The sequence below is a fragment of the Geotrypetes seraphini genome, chromosome 5, assembly GCF_902459505.1.
Source record: "Geotrypetes seraphini chromosome 5, aGeoSer1.1, whole genome shotgun sequence".
Lineage (NCBI taxonomy): Eukaryota > Metazoa > Chordata > Amphibia > Gymnophiona > Dermophiidae > Geotrypetes > Geotrypetes seraphini.
Window position 1 is genome coordinate 144,896,312 of NC_047088.1, and position 20,742 is coordinate 144,917,053.

Here is a 20,742-nt window from a genome sequence, read left to right on the forward strand (position 1 = left end):
CCATAATCTCCTGCTGCTACAGGGCCAAGTCTAGGGTTATCAGATTTTTCCATGGAAAAACCTGGACACAGGGCCCCATCCCATTCTGCCCCAGCCCCGCCCTCAAAGCCTCATCTTTCTTTTCCGACCTCTGTGTTGCGTCTGGAGCGCCTCCGAGCATGCATAGATGTGTGTGACATCATCTGCGCATCCTCAGAGGCCCTCCAGATGTAGAAGGCAGATCGGGGCTTTCCAAAACCCAGACAAACTATCAGGTTTTGGAATGTCCATCTGGGCTCTCAGATAGTCCTCTAAAAAGAGGACATGTCCGGGTTTTCCCAGACATCTGGTAAACCTAGCCAAGTCTCACAATAAGAGCTGTCCCTTCTCCTTTGCCATCCTTTTCATTGTCTTTCTAGATTGCCCATTCTGAAAATATCTTTATGATTTCCATCAACTTCAACTCAGAAATCCCACCCACAAATGACATCCTTCCATACAGCCCTACTGCTACAAGGAGCCCTCTGCAAAATTTTGCTTGAAGGCCTAGCATGTGAATTCAAATCCTTATAGTAGAACAATAGGATGCCCCTCCCCCCCAAGACAGAACACAACACAACAGGAAATAAATATATAACAAGAAAATATAGCACAGAAAAAGAATATTTTATTTTGCTTTAAAGAGGAACTGTTTTAGGAGGTTTTGAATTTAGCTCATGCCTTTTCAGTGGTAGCTCAAGATATACAGTATTACACGTTCAGGTCCATTAGGTATTTGCCTATTCCCAAGGGATTACAATCTTAAATTTGTATATGAGGCAATTCCACTTTTACTACTTTAATTTCAGACTAGGGTATAAATTGTCTTACGATATTTAAGATAATAATCAGTTAGATGGCAAAAACATTACAGGCATGATTAATTATGTCATGGAAATAAATAAATAAATGTTGATGTCAATGATAATAACTGAAGAGAGGTCTCCTAAAGACCACCTACAATTTGGGGGGGGGGGGGGGCAATGGTCAATGTGCCCCGCCCCCCATCCGATGCCTATGCTGCAAACCAGTGGTTCCCAAACCTGTCCTGGGGGACCCCCAGCCAGTCAGGTTTTCAAGATATCCCTAATGAATATGCATGAGAGTGATTTGCATATAATGGAAGTGACAGGTATGCAAATCTATCTCATGCATATTCATTAGGGATATCTTAAAAACCTGACTGGCTGGGGGTTCCCCAGGACAGGTTTGGGAACCACTGCTGCAAACTAATGTAAATAAACTATTTTATTCTTCCTATGCGGCCTGGTTCAGAATAGCCTGGGCCTGGTACTGGTCCACAGCCCAGTGGTTGGTGTCCCTTGCCTTAGCAGATCCTTACTCAGCACCTCTTCAACTATATATTGATAATTTAACCCAGACAGCAGCTGCTATCTGAATAACCTTTGCCCCCTCCCTCAGCTAAACATCTAATCTTAACCCACTTTACCACAGAACATTTGGTCATATAAGGAGTAATTTTATAAAGGATTTTTAATGTAAAAACTCTGCTTTATGCAGGTAATGTTTTAAATTAAATTACCCCATGTAATGTGCATAAAAATGTCTTGTATAGAAAAAAAACAAGAAGGACTGGAGGATCAACCACGTTGTAATTAATAAAAAAAAAATCTTCTCCATTATAATATAATCCTCTACAATATAATACAAACGATTTAGAAAAAATGAAGGAAGAAATCCTCAGATGTCACAGGGAACACTTCCAAGTGCACTCCAAGCCATCCATCATAGGCACAAAAAAACTTCATTATTAAGCATAAAGGACCTGATTCTGTTTAGGATGCCGGTCTCAGCAGCCACCTAAGAAGTGGCTGAGAATCGGCCCTAATGAACAAATGCCTCCCCCCTCCCCCTCCCCCGATTCTCTAACCGGAACCCATGTCACCGGCACAGGTTAAAGAATCACGCCTTAGCCTGATCGCAAGGATATGAGCATCAGAGCAGTTGCCACCGCTACAGACGCTAAAACCCGCACTATGCGTTAGTAAAGGAGGGGGTAAATGTTAGATGGATGTAGCTGTTTAGCACTGTAATGCATCTGTGGAGCTTTAAGGCTTTGTTTTAATAATATATTTGTGCCTGTTACAGTCCTGTTCCACTACAATAATTTAGCAAACTATTATTAGATATTCAGCTTATATATTTATACCTTTAAGGCATTTAAATATCTCTGTTGTATTTCCTCTTTCTCAGTCTAAACAAGAGCAATTATACATAGATCCATATGTACAGTAAGTCCTCATATGCTTCATGATGGTCAACCAGAAGGAACAATATTTAGCCTACGAGTTTTATTTATTTTTATAATTATTACCTATACTATCCAATCAATAACAGATTATGAATACATCAGCTCTTACAGGTGAGCCACAAAACAGAAGCACAAATAAGGAGCCAAATCTTACTATTTTACTACAGAGAGTAAACTAATAGTGAACTTGTCCCACAATTAATATATTTGAGAGTGAATGATTATTTGTACCTTGGTAAAGATGCATACTGCCTTTCCATCCCTTCAAAGCGGAAGCTGTGAGAATTTCCTTCAGCACCTATTCCAGAGACCTGTAGGAGCAAAGAGGAAAATTAGAAAAGAAGATAAAAAATCAGTCTAGGTAAGGCAGAAACTTAGAATATGAGCAATAATAATCCACCTATTGGTCAGTAAGTCTTCAGTATTCATGATTTCTTAGATACTATAGGAGTTCATTTTCAAAAAAAGACGTCCAAAAGATGGCATAAACTGGCACTTGGACATCTTACTAGTCAAAACATCCAAGTGGAAATTTTCAAAACTGAGTTTCTAGATGTCTTTCTGGTCATTTTGTCTCCAGTGTGTCTAAATCTTAAGAGGGCATGTTTGAGGCATGTTTTGGGAAGGATTAGGGCAGGCTTTTAGCACTTGGATAATCAAGTAATAACAGAAGACAACAAATTCTCTGCAAAAAAACAACAATACCATAGCGAAGGAGATGAAATCCAAAAGGCTATAATGGATTAAGTTTATTTGGTGATACTAAATGACAACACAACGAATAGGCTCCCTGTTCCCACATTTTGCTTTTCAGCAGATGTTTGTGCACAATGCTTCATTCAATTGTTTTCACTGTGGGATGATTTGGAATTCACATCTGTTCACCATTGCTATTGAATCAACTTGGAACATCACCAATTGATTTCATACTTTTGACTCCTGATCTAGGCCTTTGGCTGAAACACAAATCATGTTGAGCTGTTTAGTATTACCAAATAAACCTAATCCATTATAGCCTTTTGATTTTCATCTCCTTCGCTGTGGTATTGCCTTACAGCAATAATCAAACATTTCACAAAACGTCCAATAAGGGCCAAAAAGGTACCCAAACTGACCACATGACCACTGGATGGATGAAAATATGGCCCCCACACACTTCCCCAGTGGTCCCTGACTCCCATCAATCCCCCAAATATATATATGAGAGAGTACATATCTGTCTCTATGACAGCCGCAGGTACTATGGCCAGTCCTAGTAGAGTTGCAAACAGGTATCTGGAGTAGCCTGGTGGGCAGTGCAGTAGACTACAGAGAAGAGGACCCAGGCCCATATGCCATCCTAACTAGTACACCTGTGGTGGAAAATGTGAGCCCACCAAAACCTACTGTATTGCCATATACAGTTAGTTATTTTATTTGATATACCGCCATTATTAACAAAAAAAAAGTCAAAAATCAAAGTGGTTAACAATAGATAAAAGTCAAAGGGAAATAATTAAAAAACAACGATAAAATAAACCCAACAGGGAAATGTATGATGTGCAATTAACAATACTAGACACAGAGGTCCAGATTTTATAAAGGGCACCTAAGTCATACCTAAAGTTAGGCGTGCTTTAGGTGTCCAATCTAAGTAGTTAAGGAGCCAATTAAGGGTCTTAACAAGTGATAATTGGTACTTAGGTGTCCACAAGACGTAGATGCCATTTTGTACACGCAGCCACAATTTCATGGCCGCCCATGTTTAAAACTTGCGGCAACTCTTTGTGCAGCTGCAAACCTCCATTTGTAATGAAGTAGAAGCCATGCTAAGGTCTGTATCTATTTTTTTTTTCTGTTTTTAACTTTTTGCAAATGAAGTTATGCATGCAATCTATATATTTTTGTCATTTGCTGAATCTACCTGTTTCAAGAATGACCTCATTGGAGCAATCTTTAGTGAGAAAAAAAGGGTAGCTTTTTAGCAAGAAACATAAAGCTGTTTTATCATGTGCTGTGCTTCAGTTAATGGATCTTTCCCTCTAATTAGCAAATAGCATTACTGTTTGCCTAGAAAAATAGGTTTTGTATGCAATATCTTTGTATTGATGTGCCCTATTTATGTGGTGGCTTATTAAATGTATTTTGAGCTTAATAAAGCAAGAATAAAAACCCAGAGAGCTATTTTGCAGATCGCATTAAGCATGCCCAAACTGTGCCTAAGTTCCGTCCTTAGAACTCAGGTCTATCTGAAGCCTAAACTATGCTCAAAAGTAGACATCCATATAATGCCTATAAGACCTAGTTTTGCAATTGCTATGCAATTGCTCACTCTGTAAGACACTGGTTAAACCTAAAGCCTTCTACCCTAATGTTGCTGGTTTGAATCCCAGTCACTTTGTCTGATGGAAGAGAAATAACTAAATAAAAGCATTAAACAGATCCAACTCCCAGTATTTCAATTATAATGAAAACCAGCATAAAATCGCCATTCTAATAACATAATAATAAAATATTATAACATTAAGGACGTTGTTTGGTCATCTGAATCTCACCTAAACCTGATTCTCTAAAGGCGCCTAAACAGTGCTGAATTCCGCTGAGCGCAATTCTACAAAGGACCTAACTTGGGTGCCTAACTACTTAGATTGGACACCTAACGCACGCCTTATGTGCCCTTTATAGAATTGGGGCCTAATAGATTAGCTCTAAACCTAGATAAAACTGCAGTGTGTTGGTTGTCAGCACTATCCCCTCATTTATTTGATGCCCCAGGTCAGTCATTCCATTACTTAAGGGTCATATTTGACTCAAATCTTTCATTTCAAAAACATATTTTGTAAGTTCTTCAAGCCAGTTTTCTATCTCTACGACAATGCCATTCACTGAAACATTTACTAAATCCAGCATCTTTGTACACTCTTATCCATTCTTTTATAATTTCACAGCTTGATTATGGCAACACCGTTTAAGTTGGGCTGAAGAAATCTCAATTATGTTGCCTGCAAACCCTTCAGAATACAGTTGTTTGCTTCCTTTGTCATGCAAAGAAATTTGATCATGTCACACCATGCCTACATTCTCTGCACTGGTTTCCAGTTCAATATGGTTTCCAGTTCAAAATTCAATGTCTCACTTTCAAGGCCTATCAGTTTGGCTTCCCTGTGTATTTAGCATCTAGACTATGATTGTTTTATATACTCCTTCCTGCTCATTACAATCCCTGGGCAGTCACCGCCTTTTGATCCCTGCACCAAAAAAGGCCTATTATGAAACAAGCTGAAACTCAGCTTTCTTTTTTTAGATGCCAAAATTGTGGAATGCATTACCTCATAAGAATTGCCATACTGGGATAGACTGTAGATCCATCAAGCCCAGTATCCTGTGTCCAACAGTGGCCAACTCAAGCCCCAAGTACTTAGCTAGATCCCAAGTAGTAAACAGATTTTATGCTGCTTATCCTAGGAATAAGCAGTGGATTTTCCCAAGCCATCTCAGTAATGATTTATGGACTTCTAGTTTCAAGTTTATTTAAAATTTCTTATACCGCCCAATCAGTCTTCTAGGCGGTGTACAAATTCATAAAAACAAAAACCAAACTTTACCTAAAATATAGGTTTGAGCTGACAATACGTCCCCAAACTAACTATAAAACTTTTAAAAACTATTAAAAACAAAAACAAACAAGAACAAAAGGTAAAAGGCAAGAACTACAATTAGGCAAAGTAAAAGAGAACAATAGGGAGGGATGCTGTTAAACTCAATAGTATTTTCGCTCAATTGTCCTTAAAAGGACAGTAAGGTCTCTTTTAGGAAATTATCCAAACCTTGTTTAAACCCCGCTAAGCTAACTGATTTCACCACATTCTCCAGCAATGAATTTCAGAGTTTAATTACACGTTTTGTGAAGAAATATTTTCTCTGGTCTGTTTTAAATCTACTACTTAGTAGCTTTATCATATGCCCCCCTAGTCCTAGTATTTTTGGAACGAGAGAACAAGCGATTCACATCTACCCTTTCTACTCTACTCGTTATTTTATAGACCTCTATATTATCCCCCTGAGCCATCTCTTCTCCAAGCTGAAGAGATCTAGCCGCTTTAGCCTTTCCTCATAGGGAAGTCGTCCCATCCCTTTTATCATTTTCCCCACCCTTATCAGCACTTTAAATGTCAGTTTGTGTTTGTTTATTTCTCACTCGCCCTTATCCAGGGCAAGTTACATATTAACATACAAATTAAAACATTTATATTTGTTATACAAAACACTTCAAGGACACACTATAACAAATTGCATACTTACATATCAAATCAAATTACATATAACATACACGTCGCATCAGCGACAAATATAATCTAAGACCCAAACAGACCAAACCAACACATACATCAAAATATAAAATTCCATAATTCATACACCAAATAAAACAAACCAGACCATCGAGCGCCTCCGTGACCAGCACTCAGCTAAAATCTTTCTATTTTGTTTCTGCCTAAGGGTCATGAGTGGGTTGCCATATGAGATGTCCATTGATCTTGGCTTGTACAGCTAGCAAATATTTATCTAAACCTTTTCCCCCTCCCTTATTTTTGATCTGAGTGGACGCTATTAGTATGCATGTGACTAGTAAGTGTGCATGTTTTGCTTCTTTCTTGTGTTATTGTGTATTGCCTTTCCTATTTTTGAGACTTAAGCTATTGCAAACCACATTGACCTGAGCCCAGAAAATGTGGTATAGAAAATTGGCAGTGACTGGCTATGTTATGTGACATAGCCGGACACCAGGCTGGCCATTCAGCCTGATATTCAATGGGAAATAGCTGGCTATCTTCTGCTAAATACTGACGGATAGTTGGCCAAATGGGATTTAGCCATTCAGGAGTCATTCCCGGATGGCTAAGTTTCTCTAAATAGCAGGGGGGGGGGGGGGATTGTGTTTAGGAGGCAATGGAGGCCGTAACCAATGAAAAGTATAAAAAATGTTTGCTAGTAGTTGCACTGGCTGGAAGAAAGGTAGATGAGTTTTTCCTGGTCCTACTAACAGATAGAAAGCTATGAAAAAACGTGTGTGTGTGTGGGGGGGGGGGGGGGGGGAGTTCTGTGCTAATTTGAGAATTTCTCAGGCCAGAGTAGAAATATGCAGCAAAAAATAAAATAACTTAGTAATAATAATAATAATAATAATTTTATTCTTATATACCGCCATACCCAGCGAGTTCTAGGCGGTTTACATCAGTTAGATTAGGATCTGCGTTGACAGCAGATTTACAGCAATTTATCAGCTATATAACAAATTTAACCAAACTTGATAGAGGAGGGAGGGAGATTGGGGGAGGTCGGGAAAAGAGGAGCTATCGTGGAGGAGGGTAAAAGCAGGGGGCGAATTAGGGGGTCGAAGAGTAATGAAAAATGGGGGTTCCTTAGGGGTCATGTTCACTAAAAAGGTAAGTTTTAAGTGATTTTCTGAAGCCGAGGTAAGTGGGGGCCTCGAATATCATTTGGGCAAGCCATGAGTTCAGCTTGGCTGCTTGGAAGGCGAAGGTTTTGTCTAGGAATCTTTTGAGGTGATAAAGTTTTAGCGAGGGGAAGGCAAACAGCTGAATTCTACGGGATTTCTTGTTTGAGTAGTACCGGTTAAAATGAGGATAAATGTAACTTGGAGAAGCAAGCAGAAGCAAGCAAATTTAAAAATAACTCTAGATTCGAAAGGCAGCCAGTGAAGTTGGTGGTAAAAGGGGGAGACATGTTCCCATTTTTTTAGGCCGAAGATGAGACGCACGGCGGTATTTTGGATTATTTTTAGTCCCCTAGTAGTTTTCTTCGTGGCGTTAAGGTAAATGATGTTGCAGTAGTCAAGAATGCTGAGGATGGAAGATTGTACAAGTAGGCGGAAAGAAGTGTCGTCAAAGTATTTTTTTATGGTGCGTAGCTTCCAGAGAACGGAGAAGCTTTTCCTGACCGTGAGGTCAGTGTAGTTTTCTAAGGATAGGTTTTTGTCGAGTGTGACTCCCAGAATTTTTAGGGTGGGTTCGAGGGGGTAAGTTGTTCCTTTCAGTTGAATAGTAGTGTCCTTGATTTTGTCATTGGGGGTGGCTAAGAAGAATTTTGATTTGTCGGGATTGAGTTTCAGTCTGAAGGATAACATCCAGAGTTCAATTTGGTTGAGAATGTTTGTAATGTGGTCAAGTAGTTCTTGTGAGAAATTGGTTAGGGGGATAGTTATTGTGATATCATCTGCGTATATGAAAAATTTGAGCTTGAGGTTATGTAGGAGGTTACCTAGGGAGGCCAGGTAGATATTGAACAGAGTGGGTGATAGGGGGGAGCCCTGAGGGACCCCGCAGGTGTTGTCCCAGCTGTATGAGAGGGAGTTGCTCTTGAGAACCTTGTAGGATCTGTTTCTAAGGAATCCCTGGAACCAATTGAGGACCTGGTCGGAGATGCCGATGTGAGCCAGGCATTCTAGTAGAATGGTGTGGTCGACCAGGTCGAAAGCACTGCTCAGGTCAAGTTGTATAATCAAGGCACTTGAGCCTTGACTAAAGAGAGAATGGAGGTGGTCCAGAAGAGAGGCTATGATGGTTTCAGTGCTATGGTCTGCGCGGAAGCCTGATTGATAGTCGCATAGGATGTTAAATTTTTCTAGGTATGCGGCGAGTTCCATCTTTACCAACCCTTCTGCTATTTTGGTAAATAGGGGGATGCCTGCGATCGGTCTATAGTTAGATGGGGAATTTGGTGATTCTTTCGCGTTTTTTATGATTGGGGTGGTCATAATCTGACCTTGCTCAGGAGGGAAGTTTCCTGTGGATAAAAGGAAATTGACCCATGTCATCATATTTGCTTTGAAGTGGGGCGGGGCGGCTTTCATGATGTTTGGTGGGCAGAAGGAGTGTGAATATTTATCGTAGTAGGTATTAAAGTTGTGCCAGTCGATTGTAGCAAATTGTTTCCAGCTTAGGTCTGTTCTGGTTCCTGGGTCTGGGTTAGGTATATCCGGGTCTGGGAGAATGGGGAACAACTCCAGGGGGTTGAGCCTAGTGGGTAGTGTTGATCTTAGTTGTTGGATCTTGGAGTTGAAGAAGTCTGCCAGGGTGTTGGCCGTTAGAGTGGATTCTTCATGTGTATTAATGAGGGTCTTGGTGTTATATAGGTCATTAACCAGTTTGAAGAGGTTACTACTATTGGTTTTGATATTACCGATTTTGTGGGAGTAGAAATTTTTTCTTTTTTCATTTGTTTGGTTTTTGTAATTTTTTAGTTTTTGTCTCCAGGTCAATCTATGTTCGAGGGTTCCAGATTTTTGCCATAGTCTTTCTGCTTTTCTTAGATCCTTCTTTAATAGCAGCAGTTCTGGATCGAACCAGCCCTCGTTGTTAGTGGTTCTTATTCTGCGGGTTTTAATGGGAGCAATCTCATTTAGTATGGTAGTACTATCCTTGGTCCAGGCGGCCATGAGTTGATCTATTTCTTCGGTTGGAGTGGAGTTAATTTCGAAACGAGACCAAAATTCTGTTGGGTCAATCTTTCCTCTGGTAGTGTGGGTTTTGGTAGTTCTAGTATTAATGTTTTTGGTGGGTTTGTGTTGGCATCCAATGGTGAAGGTACACAGACGGTGGTCAGACCAAAGAGAGTCTGACCAGTTGCCTTGTTTCCAGTAAAAAGTGGGATTTGTTAGTTCCTTGGAGGAGAGAGTCACCAGGTCTAACTGATGACCTCTTTGGTGGATTTTGATAGGGGGATGTTTGTCATAGCCTAGTTGGGTGAGCAATGACCAAAAATCAGAGATTTCTGGTTGGTCGGTTAGCTCAAGATGGATGTTAATATCCCCACATAGTAGGTTGTAAGGACTTGTTAACAAATTTGTTAGTAGGGTTTCAGCGAAGTCCTCTTTGGTCATGGTCCATTTTTTTGGCGGGATATAGAATAAAGTGATGGTTAGTGCTGAGGGCAGTGATTTTGATGTTAGAGAGATGGTGAGAATTTCTGCGTTGGGCGAAGAAATTGTATTGAGAGTAGTACAGTTTAGTTGGTCTCGGAAGATTATTGCAAGACCACCTCCTCTTCCCCAAGTTCTAGCTAGTAAAGATAGTGCTGACTTTGTAGAAGACCACAGCCTGATCTTTGACATGTTTTGCTTCAGTTCACATCATATGCCCATAGCCCAACCATTTTCCGCCCATGTATACACCCCTGTCAAATTCATTAGAGATATCTTGAAAACCCAACTGGCTGGGAGTCCCCTAGGATAGGTTTAAGAATCACTGGTCTATATCTGGAACAATCTACCAGCTCACCTGTGGCTGATTCCCACACACTCTCTTCAGGAAAAGACTAAAAACATACCTCTTCCCCTTGTTGTTACGAATTCTATCCGCGGTCTAGCGCTTCTATTTATCACTCCCCCATCCTCTGAACTATCTACGCTAAATCTGCTCACTTTAATCTGGAACCACAAATGTATTCTTTCTTGCTGTGAGCCGCATTGATTCCCTGTCGAAAATTACAGGATATAAGAAGCAATGGCATACCTAGCATATGTGACACCCGGGGCCCATAATTTTTTGGTACCACCCCCCCATCTGTACAAAAATCATGATTTTTAGTAACAAGTCACATGTCACACATGAGTACCTAGGAAAAGGCAGCATCTTACATATGCAGTGAGCATTACAACATCAATACACCCATTGTAAAACTAAACAAGCCAGACTAGTACAGATCAATCCTACACCGTCAATCCTAACAGAAAACCATGTCTTTCGAACACACAGAACACAGAAAACACCTTTGCCTAGTATGGAATATGTCATCACAAACTAACCCTTCCCCTTTTACAAAATTGTAGTGTGGATTTTAGCCACAGTGACGCTCATAGAATTCTGAGCATCAGAGCTGCTACCACCACGGCTGGTGCTAAAAAACGCTCCACAGTTTTGTAAAAGGGGGGATAAAATAGAAATACATAGACAAAGGTTAAATTGAATCAGCAAGAAGCTAAACTCTGCATACAATGCAACACCACAGAAACAGTGACACATGTCTCCTAAAGCAATAAATAAATAGAAAAGTATTTTCTACCTTTGTCTTTTCTGGTTTCTGCTTTCCTCATCTTCTTGATACTCTCTTCCTTCCATCCATTATCTGCCATCTCTCTGCCCCTTTATGGCATCTTCTCTCCTTCGATGCCCCTTCCAGAAACTGTATGTCTCCCCCTTCCATCTCTCCTTTCACCCCCATTGGTCTGGCATCTCCTCTCCTTCCCTCTACCACACCTCTCTTCTGCAATCCCTTTCTTCCCTCATTTTCCTTTTCAATTTATTTTCTGCATCCATCTAGATTACGTTCTTACTACCCTCTCATCAATTTCCTTTTTTATTGTCTACCTACAGCTCACCACATTCTTTCCCTCACCCCCTCCTGTATGTCCCTAACTCAATCATTTTCCCCCATCATGTGCCCTCCTTTTATTTATCCCCTCCTTCCATCATCTGCCCTCTTCTCTCTCCCCACTTCCATCATCTGCCCCTTCTCTCTCTTTCCCCCTCCTTCCATCATCTGCCCACTTCCCTCTCTTTCCCCACACTTCCATCATCTGCTCCTTCTCTCTCTTCCCCCCTCCTTACATCATATGTCCTCTTCTCTCTCCCCACTTCCATCATCTGCCCCTTCTCTCTCTTTCCCCCCACTTCCATTTGCATCTGCCCCCTTTCTCTCCCTACAACCCAATTCCATGCAGTATTGTTCCCCCTTATCTCTTTCCCTGCAATTTCATCAGCATCTGCCCCTTTCTCTCCAGCCACCACGCTTCCATAGCACCTGACCCCTCTTCACCATGTTTCCATAGCATCCTGACCCTCCCTTTGTCACCCTTCACCATGTTTCCATAGCACCCTGACCCTCCCTGTCACTCTTCATCATGTTTCCATAGCACCCTGACCCCCCTTTGTCACCCTTCACCATGTTTCCATAGCACCCTGACTCCCCCTTCACCCTTCACCATGTTTCCATAGCACTCTGACCCCCCCTTTGGCACCCTTCACCATGTTTCTGTAGCACCCTGACTCCCCTTTCACCATGTTTCCATACCACCCTGACCCCCCTTTGTCACCCTCCACGCCCTTCCAAGCCACCCATTCCCCTTACACAAAAGCTGCGTGCTGCAACCATCACCCTAGCATGGCGGGACGCGCCCTGAGTATGGAATCGGCACTTCGTAGCCCCAGGCATCGGGCGCGTGGCCAGCCCGCACCAACATGAACAGGTGAGAGACAGGAAGGGGGGCTGTGAGAAAGCGCATCGGTCCGAGGTCATCCCGATCCCAGTGCAGCTCACGCCCCAAGAAAAGGGACTCATTGGGCGAGTGACATCTCATCCTTCCTTCCACTGCCCTGCTCCGATTTTGAGCATACGAATCAGGAGGATTTTTCCTGCCAATCTTCACTTCCGGAGTTGCTGAGCCCCACCGAAGCCCATCAATTGGCCTGGACTGCTGCTCACTCCCACCTCTCCTTCTGATTCGCATGCTCGTCCGCTCCCTGCTGTGGATTGGCCGCAGCCCTGAAGCTTTCCCCCTGCTGCGATCTGCCATGGCGGAAATGGGAAGATCCGGCCTTGGTTTTCAGCAGCGCGTGAGGTTCCAGACCCGGCCGGCTGTGCGCCCCCTTGCAGAATGCACCCGGGGTGGACCGCCCCCCACCCCCCCCTTGGTACGCCACTGATAAGAAGCTGTATTATTATGAGCATTTTCATTTGGGGGGAGGAACTGTGGTCAAGTAAAAACAGCCCCAAATTTGAAGTTTATTAGTTGTGTTACAGAAATCTTATCTTTAAAAAGGTGCATAGCACTGTATTTCAGTATCATACTTCTGGGAACACTTCAACTTAGTTGACTTTTTTAAGACACTTAACATGAAGTGGATCCTTTAAAAGCACTAAATGAAAATGAATGAAGAACCACCAAACATTGTTTTAACTTTCCTAGCTCATCAGTTTCAATATAACTGTAATCCAGACACTTACCCTAATGCTGTGGTTTTACTGAATCACCAGAGAAGACTGGCTACGAACACTTAACTAGGGAAGCATTAATGCACTCAGTGAGAATACCAGTTCTCTGGGGTTTTTTTTTTCAAGTGCTAAACCCTAGCACCACAGCTCACATAGGGCAGACTACCAAGCAGAAAAACACTTTTAGCCTACTTTCACCTTTTCTTCCCCAGTTCCACTCAATCAGTGCCTGTTGATGGTCCAAGTGTTAAGGGCCTTGTTAAAATGAAGCTATTAGCCTTTTCTTCCATAAATGCAGAAGGTTCATCAACTGCACTCAGCGCTTCTTGCATTAAAGACTGCAGTGTTCCTATGTGGACACTGCTAGAATCAGCAGTTTCTGTAAAGCAATATGCTAAGAGGCTATTTAACCCTTTCTCCCGTTCATGGATTAATGGCAGAGGAAGATTTAAAGCCCTTTCAAACGTTTTTAACAATTCATTAAAAAGAAAACAATTAGTCACACAAAGTTTTCTGCAAATGTCTATGTAATCAAAAAAGGGCAAAAACGCCTTAAAAAGGCAATGTCATTAAAAAAAATTAGCATGGTTTCACATTCTACAGATCAGAACACAAGTCTGCCAATCTTATAATTTGCGCATAATACATCAATTTCACTGAGGAGATTTAAAAGCCACAATGATGGAAAGGTTGGGCAGAGAGTTACAATAAGATTTATTCACCTGTATATAATGGTTGCATTAATAGTATATCTTGTACCGAATCATTGCTTTTCAGATTTATCAACAGTATGCTGGATCAACAGTATGCTGGAATTATAGTCACAGTATTAGGATGTGTGCATTATTGACTATACTAACAAAAGGAGAGCCAGGTTAAAGTTTCATTTGATACCTGAACTGCACTGTCATGGCTGATTCTGCATATCTAAACTTTATTGCCAAATAAAGCTAATAACCCCTCCCCCCAAATAATTGTAATCTTCTCTTCTTCACTACATTCTCTTACAGGTAGGAAATTCCTTTTATGACCTGGAAGAGACTTCAGAACATCTCCTAATTGAATTCTATCTCGCAACAGGTTATTCAAACCCAAAGTATGAGAGCATTCTCCTTACACTTTTTTTCCTACAGCCAACTAGCATATAAAGCACTTCCACAATCTAAACCCTCTTCCCTCCAGCATTTTCAGCCTTGTAGAAAGGTACACACATCACATCTCTCTTCCCCAGTGGATTTCCAGCTACCTTTGGCTTCTTAAGAGCTTGTAGAAAAGATGGCAAGTAGGGTGAATGGGTAGTGCTACCAGATGCATGCAACTTACAATCTAATTATGACAGATACATAGAACAAAGGGTGAATCAATATATGCTGCTCATAAAAAAAAATACAAAGTGATGAAGAGGTAGAGGGCGTAGGAAGCTACAGAGGGAATGAGAAACAGATATAGCATGTTACAAGTTGGAAAGGGTTAGGACTTAAATACAGCTTCAAAAAAGTAGGTTTTGAGCCTGGATTTGAATACTGCCAGAGATGGAGTCTGGCATACTGATTCAGGCAGGTTGTTCCAAGCATATGGCACAGCAAGGCAGAAAGAGTGGAAAAGAGTTGACAGTAGAGGAGAAGAAGGGTACATACAAGAGAGACTTCCATGAAGAACTGAGTTCTTAGAGTGGGGTATAGGGAAAGGAGAGATATTGAAGAGCTACAGAGTGAATACACTTGGACAATAAGAGGAGTTTGAACTGTATGTGGAAGTGGACAGGGAGCCAATGAAGTGAGTTGAGGAGATGGGTAACATGAGCATAATAACACTGGCAGAATACTGGGAGAATATGAAGCACACATCTGAATTCTGAACAGATTGAAGGTGGGAGAAATGGTTTAGCAGGAGACCTGCAAGAAGCACATTGCAGTAATCTAGGCGAAAGATGACTAGGATATAGATAATTGTCTTGGCAGCATGCTCAGAAAGGAAACTGGATTTTAGCGATGTTGTATAGAAAGAATTGACAAGTTTTGGCAGTTTGTTAGAAATGCAAAGGACAGAGACGAGGCAGAGATGACGCTGAGGTTGCTAGCCAAGACAGGGAGGATGAGAGCGTTATCCACCAAAGTAGAGAATGTAGGGAGAGGAGAGGCAGGTTTTGGAGGAAAGATAAGGAGTTCAGTCATGGCCATATTTAACTTTAGGTGGCAGCAACAAATCAATGTAGCAATGTCAGACAAGCAGGCCAAGAGTCAGGCCTGGATTGCCTTAGAAATTTTGGGCGTAGAGAGGTAGATTTGCGATTTGTCAGCAAAGAGTATTGTAAATCACAGGAGGAGATTAGAGTGCAAAGGGAAGAAGTGTAGATGAAGAAGAGTTCCCAGAACAGAGCCCTGAGGTACGCCAACTGATAGCAGAATGGCACCAGAGGAGGATCCTCCAGAGCATATGCTAAAAGTGTGATGGGAACGGTAAGAAGAAAAACATGAGATAACAGACCTGAAATCCAAGTGAGGACAGCATATCAATAAGTAGGCAGTGATCTAGAGTGCCAAATGCCTCAGATAGATCGAGGAGGATGAGGACACCAGCTCATTGATAGACCTTTAGATTTGGCCAGAAGTAGGTTAGTGCTTTCCAAAATGCTTAGAGCAATACCATGTTCTGATGGTCCTTAAAGGTCACAAATGGGTTGAATTTCAGGGTAACTTTAAAAAAAATATGCATGAGATTTATGTGCATGCATGCCACTTTAATTGTATGCAAATTTATCTTATAGATTTCATTAGGAATATCCTGAAATCTTGAACCATTTGTGGTTCTCAAGGACCAGAAGTGAATAACAGTGTCCTCATATGACATCCAGAGTGATTAGCTTTACATGTTTGGAGTTCTAGACAATCCATTAGAAACAAGCCAAAAAAGGATAGTGCATGAGATGATAGTAGACACCTGTTCTTGTATGGAGTGGAATGGAATGGAGTCTTGGAATGGACTGAACTACTGTGGGAGACCAGTTAAAAGTAGATTGCAGTAATCTAAATTGAGGTTAGATACTATATGGTAACAGAGGCTAGCCTCTTGATACCTGGCTGATGACTTCCATACCTACCCTGAGAGGGCTGCTGAAGAAAACTAGCCCTGCCTGGTCCTCAATCTTTACATTTTTTGGTCCAACAATATACAGTATTCATATCAACACCATAAACAACCTGCATGCATTGGTGAATTTCAGCTGGAGGAACTCTTTCAACAGTCAGAAATTCTATCACAGCATGTTGCTTGAATCGCACTGAGGGCCTGATTCTCTAAAGGGTGCCGATTTCAGCGGCCACCGAATGCATGTCAATCATGCATCGGCATCCTGAGGAGAATCACATTTACTTTTACCTTAAATGTAGGTCAGCATTTATAGGCCTACATTTAAGGTGTCTGTTTCTTGCCTACAGAGATGTGTAGGGACAGTTACAGATACCCAAGGCCACTTCCAGTGGAGACCACACCCACACCATGGGTGTCCGTAAGCATCTCTACACATCTCCTTAGGCATGTAACATATATCTACAATGTAGGTGTCCTCGCCTGCATTTTTTTCAAAATGTGCATCTCGATTGGCTATGAGATGGTAGGATGCCTACGACCACTTACAATCAAGATGCCCATTTGTAGAATCAGCCCCTTAGTGCTCAACTGCATTTTTCATTTCACAAGCAATAGCAAAACAGCCTCTTTACACAGATTCTTCTGGCCAGCTGAAGGAAGAGATTACAAAGATCCAGTGAACATGTGTTGTGCATCAGTGCTGCCATTGATGAACTATAGAGATGGAAGCATTACTTTTCATTTAACTCTCAAAGAATCTGTATGCAAATCAGGGGGAGCCTGATGGATGCATGTGCTCTAAGATTCTGCATTAAGTGCTGCTTCTTATTCACATGTCTAAAGAAAACAAAACTCCCAACACACATCACTGGCTTTTCTGTGCAGAAATATTAGCCTCTGAAAAGTTTCTTGCAGATACCATTTTTATGAGGCTGATATTTAAATTCAGGAGAACAGCTGCAGATATATGATGGTACTTTTGTTTTTGTTCAGACATACAGACATGTGCCCTTGATTGTAGGCATTTGACCTGGGCACTGAAAAAAAGGACAAAACTGGTTTTTAAATTCCCCCCCCCCAAAAAAAAAAAAAAAAAAATTCTGTTCTCAACCAACTATAAGATATGAATATGAACTATTATCATTATTATTACTACTATTATTTCCCTTTGTTTCATGAATGAACATCATACATATGCAGGTGGGAGGGGGTGGGTTAGGGTGAGAAGGGGGGATAAAACAGTTTTATATTTTATTGTTGGAATAGAGTGCAATATAATAATAATATAGTAATCATAATAACAGTTTATATACCGCAGTACCGTTAAGTTCTATGCGGTTTACAAAAGATTAATGAAGTACAAGTTGAGAGAAGTTAAGGGATTGGTCAACAAGAGGGGGATGGGACAAGAGAACTGTTATAGAGGGGAAAGAGTGGAACGGGTCAACTGTCTAGATATTTCAGGAACAGGTGAGTTTTGAGGTGCTTCCTGAGTACCTCGTAAGTGGTGGGCGAGAGCAGTTGTTCTAGATCTTTACCCCCTCTTTACCCCATCTTAGATCTTTACCCCATCTAGATCTTTACCCCATCTTTACCCAACTCAGCTATGTTGTCCTGGAACTGGTGAAATTTTTCTCGTGTTGTCTGTGTGTCATGTACTATTTCCTTCTCTGCATTACTGTAGAATACTTAATAGTCTCATCACCATGTATTTTAATGTAATGTGTGGCCATATCTTTTGTACAAGTTAACACCTCAAATCAACCCTTCTCTGCTCGGCCATTAATGTGTGCATATAATCTTCAGTAACCCTGAAACTAGGCTTGCAGAAACTTTCTGCATTGGCTTCTATAAGTAAGAGGTTCCTTCTTCTGGATGTGATAAAATCTATTATAACTTAATCTGGCTGCGGGAACTGTTTGTTCGGGAGGAGGGGGTGTCCCTCTCAGTGTCCAACATTCATGCTAGCTTGCAAGAGTTACAACCAGCCAAAGATTACCAGAACATCCGGGTAAATGGGAGGGGGAATTGCAAATTAATTTGGGACAATGGGATGTAGCCCGTATCTTGAGGGCGACGCCAGGGGTTACCCCATGTGCTTGGTTGAGGGAATATCACTGTTCCCTCTAAGCTGAGCAGGTGTCCTCCAGCTGCATTGCTACCACTAGGGGGTGGAATATTTTCAGTCGCTAAGGACAGGTATGTTCCCTGGAGTCCTGCAGAACTTGCCTGTCCCTCACAATTGAAAAATGTGACAGTGAAACAGCACCCTCTATTGGTGAGACTGTGGGTGGAGGACTCCTGCTCAGCTTAGAGGGAACACTTTACGTGCATTACGTGCATATTACACTTTACGTGGGCCATTACGTGCATATTACACTCGCACACAGTTATATTATAGTGGGGGTCTCCATACACCACTGTGTCATAAATGGGGGTCAGGAGGACACACTTTGGGATATGCCTTCTGGACCTGCCTTCTGGACCTGCCCCATCATTCAGCGCTTCTGGAGGCGTATAATTTCTTACATGTCTGGGCTGATTGGAAGAGCCCTGCGCAGTACCCCGGCTCACTTTGTCTTGGATTTGCCAGAGGCTTTTGGCCACTTGCCTGGGGGAATCGGGCTTTGTGCAGGAAGATGAGTTTATTGGCAAGGAAATGTATTCTTCAATGCTGGACGGTCCCTGTTTTGGCATTGGCGGAACCAGTTGCATCAGTTGGCCATCTGGGAAGCGCGAGATGCGGGAGAGGCCAGGAAGCGTAAGTTGTTGTTCCTGAATATTTGGGAACCATATTTGCAAGATTTGCATCCAAAGGGCCATAGTGCAGTATTGAGGTGGGTGTCCTAATGTGGGTGCCCGGATAGTTGGGCTGGGAGAGTACTGGCGAGTATTGGTGGGGAGTACCTATGGGAGGGTGGGGGGTTTGGGGGTGGGATTGAGGGGTATGGATAGGTTCTGGGATTTTGCTATGGACAGGGTATTCCGTGGGGGGGGGGGGGGGGTGGCGTGGTGTGGCATCTTCGGGGCTCATCAGAGTCCAGGGCCTCAGAGTGCCTTTCCGCTCTCTTTCCCATGCACGTTCTCAGTGGTGAGCACGGGGGGAGGGGGGGAGTTTGGTTGATATTCTTCTTGTTTTGTCCTTGTATGTTATACCATTTATATGATGCATATTTGTTTTGTATTGGGGTGCACCTTTGGGGTGCCTTGCTATTGTGTACTTGTTGTTTGCATCAATAAAAAATTGTTTGAACCATAAAGGATATTGTTTGCAGATGCCTGTAGCTACTTTGGTAAAAAAAAAAAAAAAAAACCCCCCACAACTATCTATGGCTCCTTGGTACCATGTCAAAAACCTGAGAGATATCCAGTAAGGTTGGTCTGGCAGGCCTTATCACTTTTGAACCCATGCCAGTCCTTGTTCATCATTCCCCTCCCATCTAGTTTTATAATCATTTTTCTCTTTTATATGATACTTTCAACATTTTCCTTTAATTGACGATAGTAAAACCAGTCAGTAGTAACATTACATTTTAAAGATCCATTTTCAAATATGGACATATCTATTATTCAAGCAGCACTTCTCCTATGTTGTAATAAAATATATAAAATCTAGTTAATCAATTCTGTTTAGAAGAAGTAATTTTAACCACTGGTACAGAAAGCTTGACTTTTCCATTCTTGACAGCAAGTGATAATGTTAAAGAGTATGATTTATTCTTATTCTGAAATGACTTTTACACAGAATTAAAATATATATATATTTATTTTGTGCTGTGCTGATTAAAATTAAATTATTATGCATAGAACCCCCTTTTGTAGAGGAAGGAAGAGCACTTTGATAACCTCATCTGAAATAGCAATTATGTTCTTTCTTGTACATACATACACTGAGAAGCAAAGGAAATATTTGTCACTGTGGCCATATAATAGTATAAAAAACTTGAATAGTTAATTTAATAGAGAACTCAAAAGAGAAAATAATTAGATTTCAATTTGCTCTCTTAATTTATGAGGACTAAAAATTAAGATTAGAAAGGAATGTCATGAAGTATACAACATTTTCAAAGGCATTCTTCACCTCAACATGTATTTTTGAAGGATGAAATGCCCTAGTTAAGTAATTCTGGCTTTCTCCCAAATAACCTTTTGAGGGTGATGTTTGTTTGGAATACATGCTGAGCCTATGTATGTGGGGGAGGTGTTAGTAAATGCACGTGTGAACATCTCTGGAGAGGAAAAGAACGTGATTTCATGGAGGCTTTGTATATGTACAAAGCATGACTGGATCAGGACTCTTCAGCTTGAAGAAGAGATAATCAAGAAGAATATGATATAAATAGATAAATCCATGAGTGGGATGGAATATGTAA

At 41.4% G+C, this 20,742-nt stretch overlaps 1 protein-coding gene across 3 annotated transcripts in view; it reads right to left on the reverse strand.

Annotated features, from left to right (window-relative positions):
- Window positions 1–20,742, reverse strand: part of PARD3B (par-3 family cell polarity regulator beta) — a 1,834,390-nt gene that overhangs the window by 152,314 nt on the left and 1,661,334 nt on the right. For all 3 annotated transcript variants that reach the window (XM_033945029.1, XM_033945028.1, XM_033945030.1), the window contains one exon: window positions 2,522–2,601. In XM_033945029.1, coding sequence (XP_033800920.1) covers window positions 2,522–2,601 — 80 coding nt within the window. The remainder of the gene's footprint in view (window positions 1–2,521; window positions 2,602–20,742) is intronic.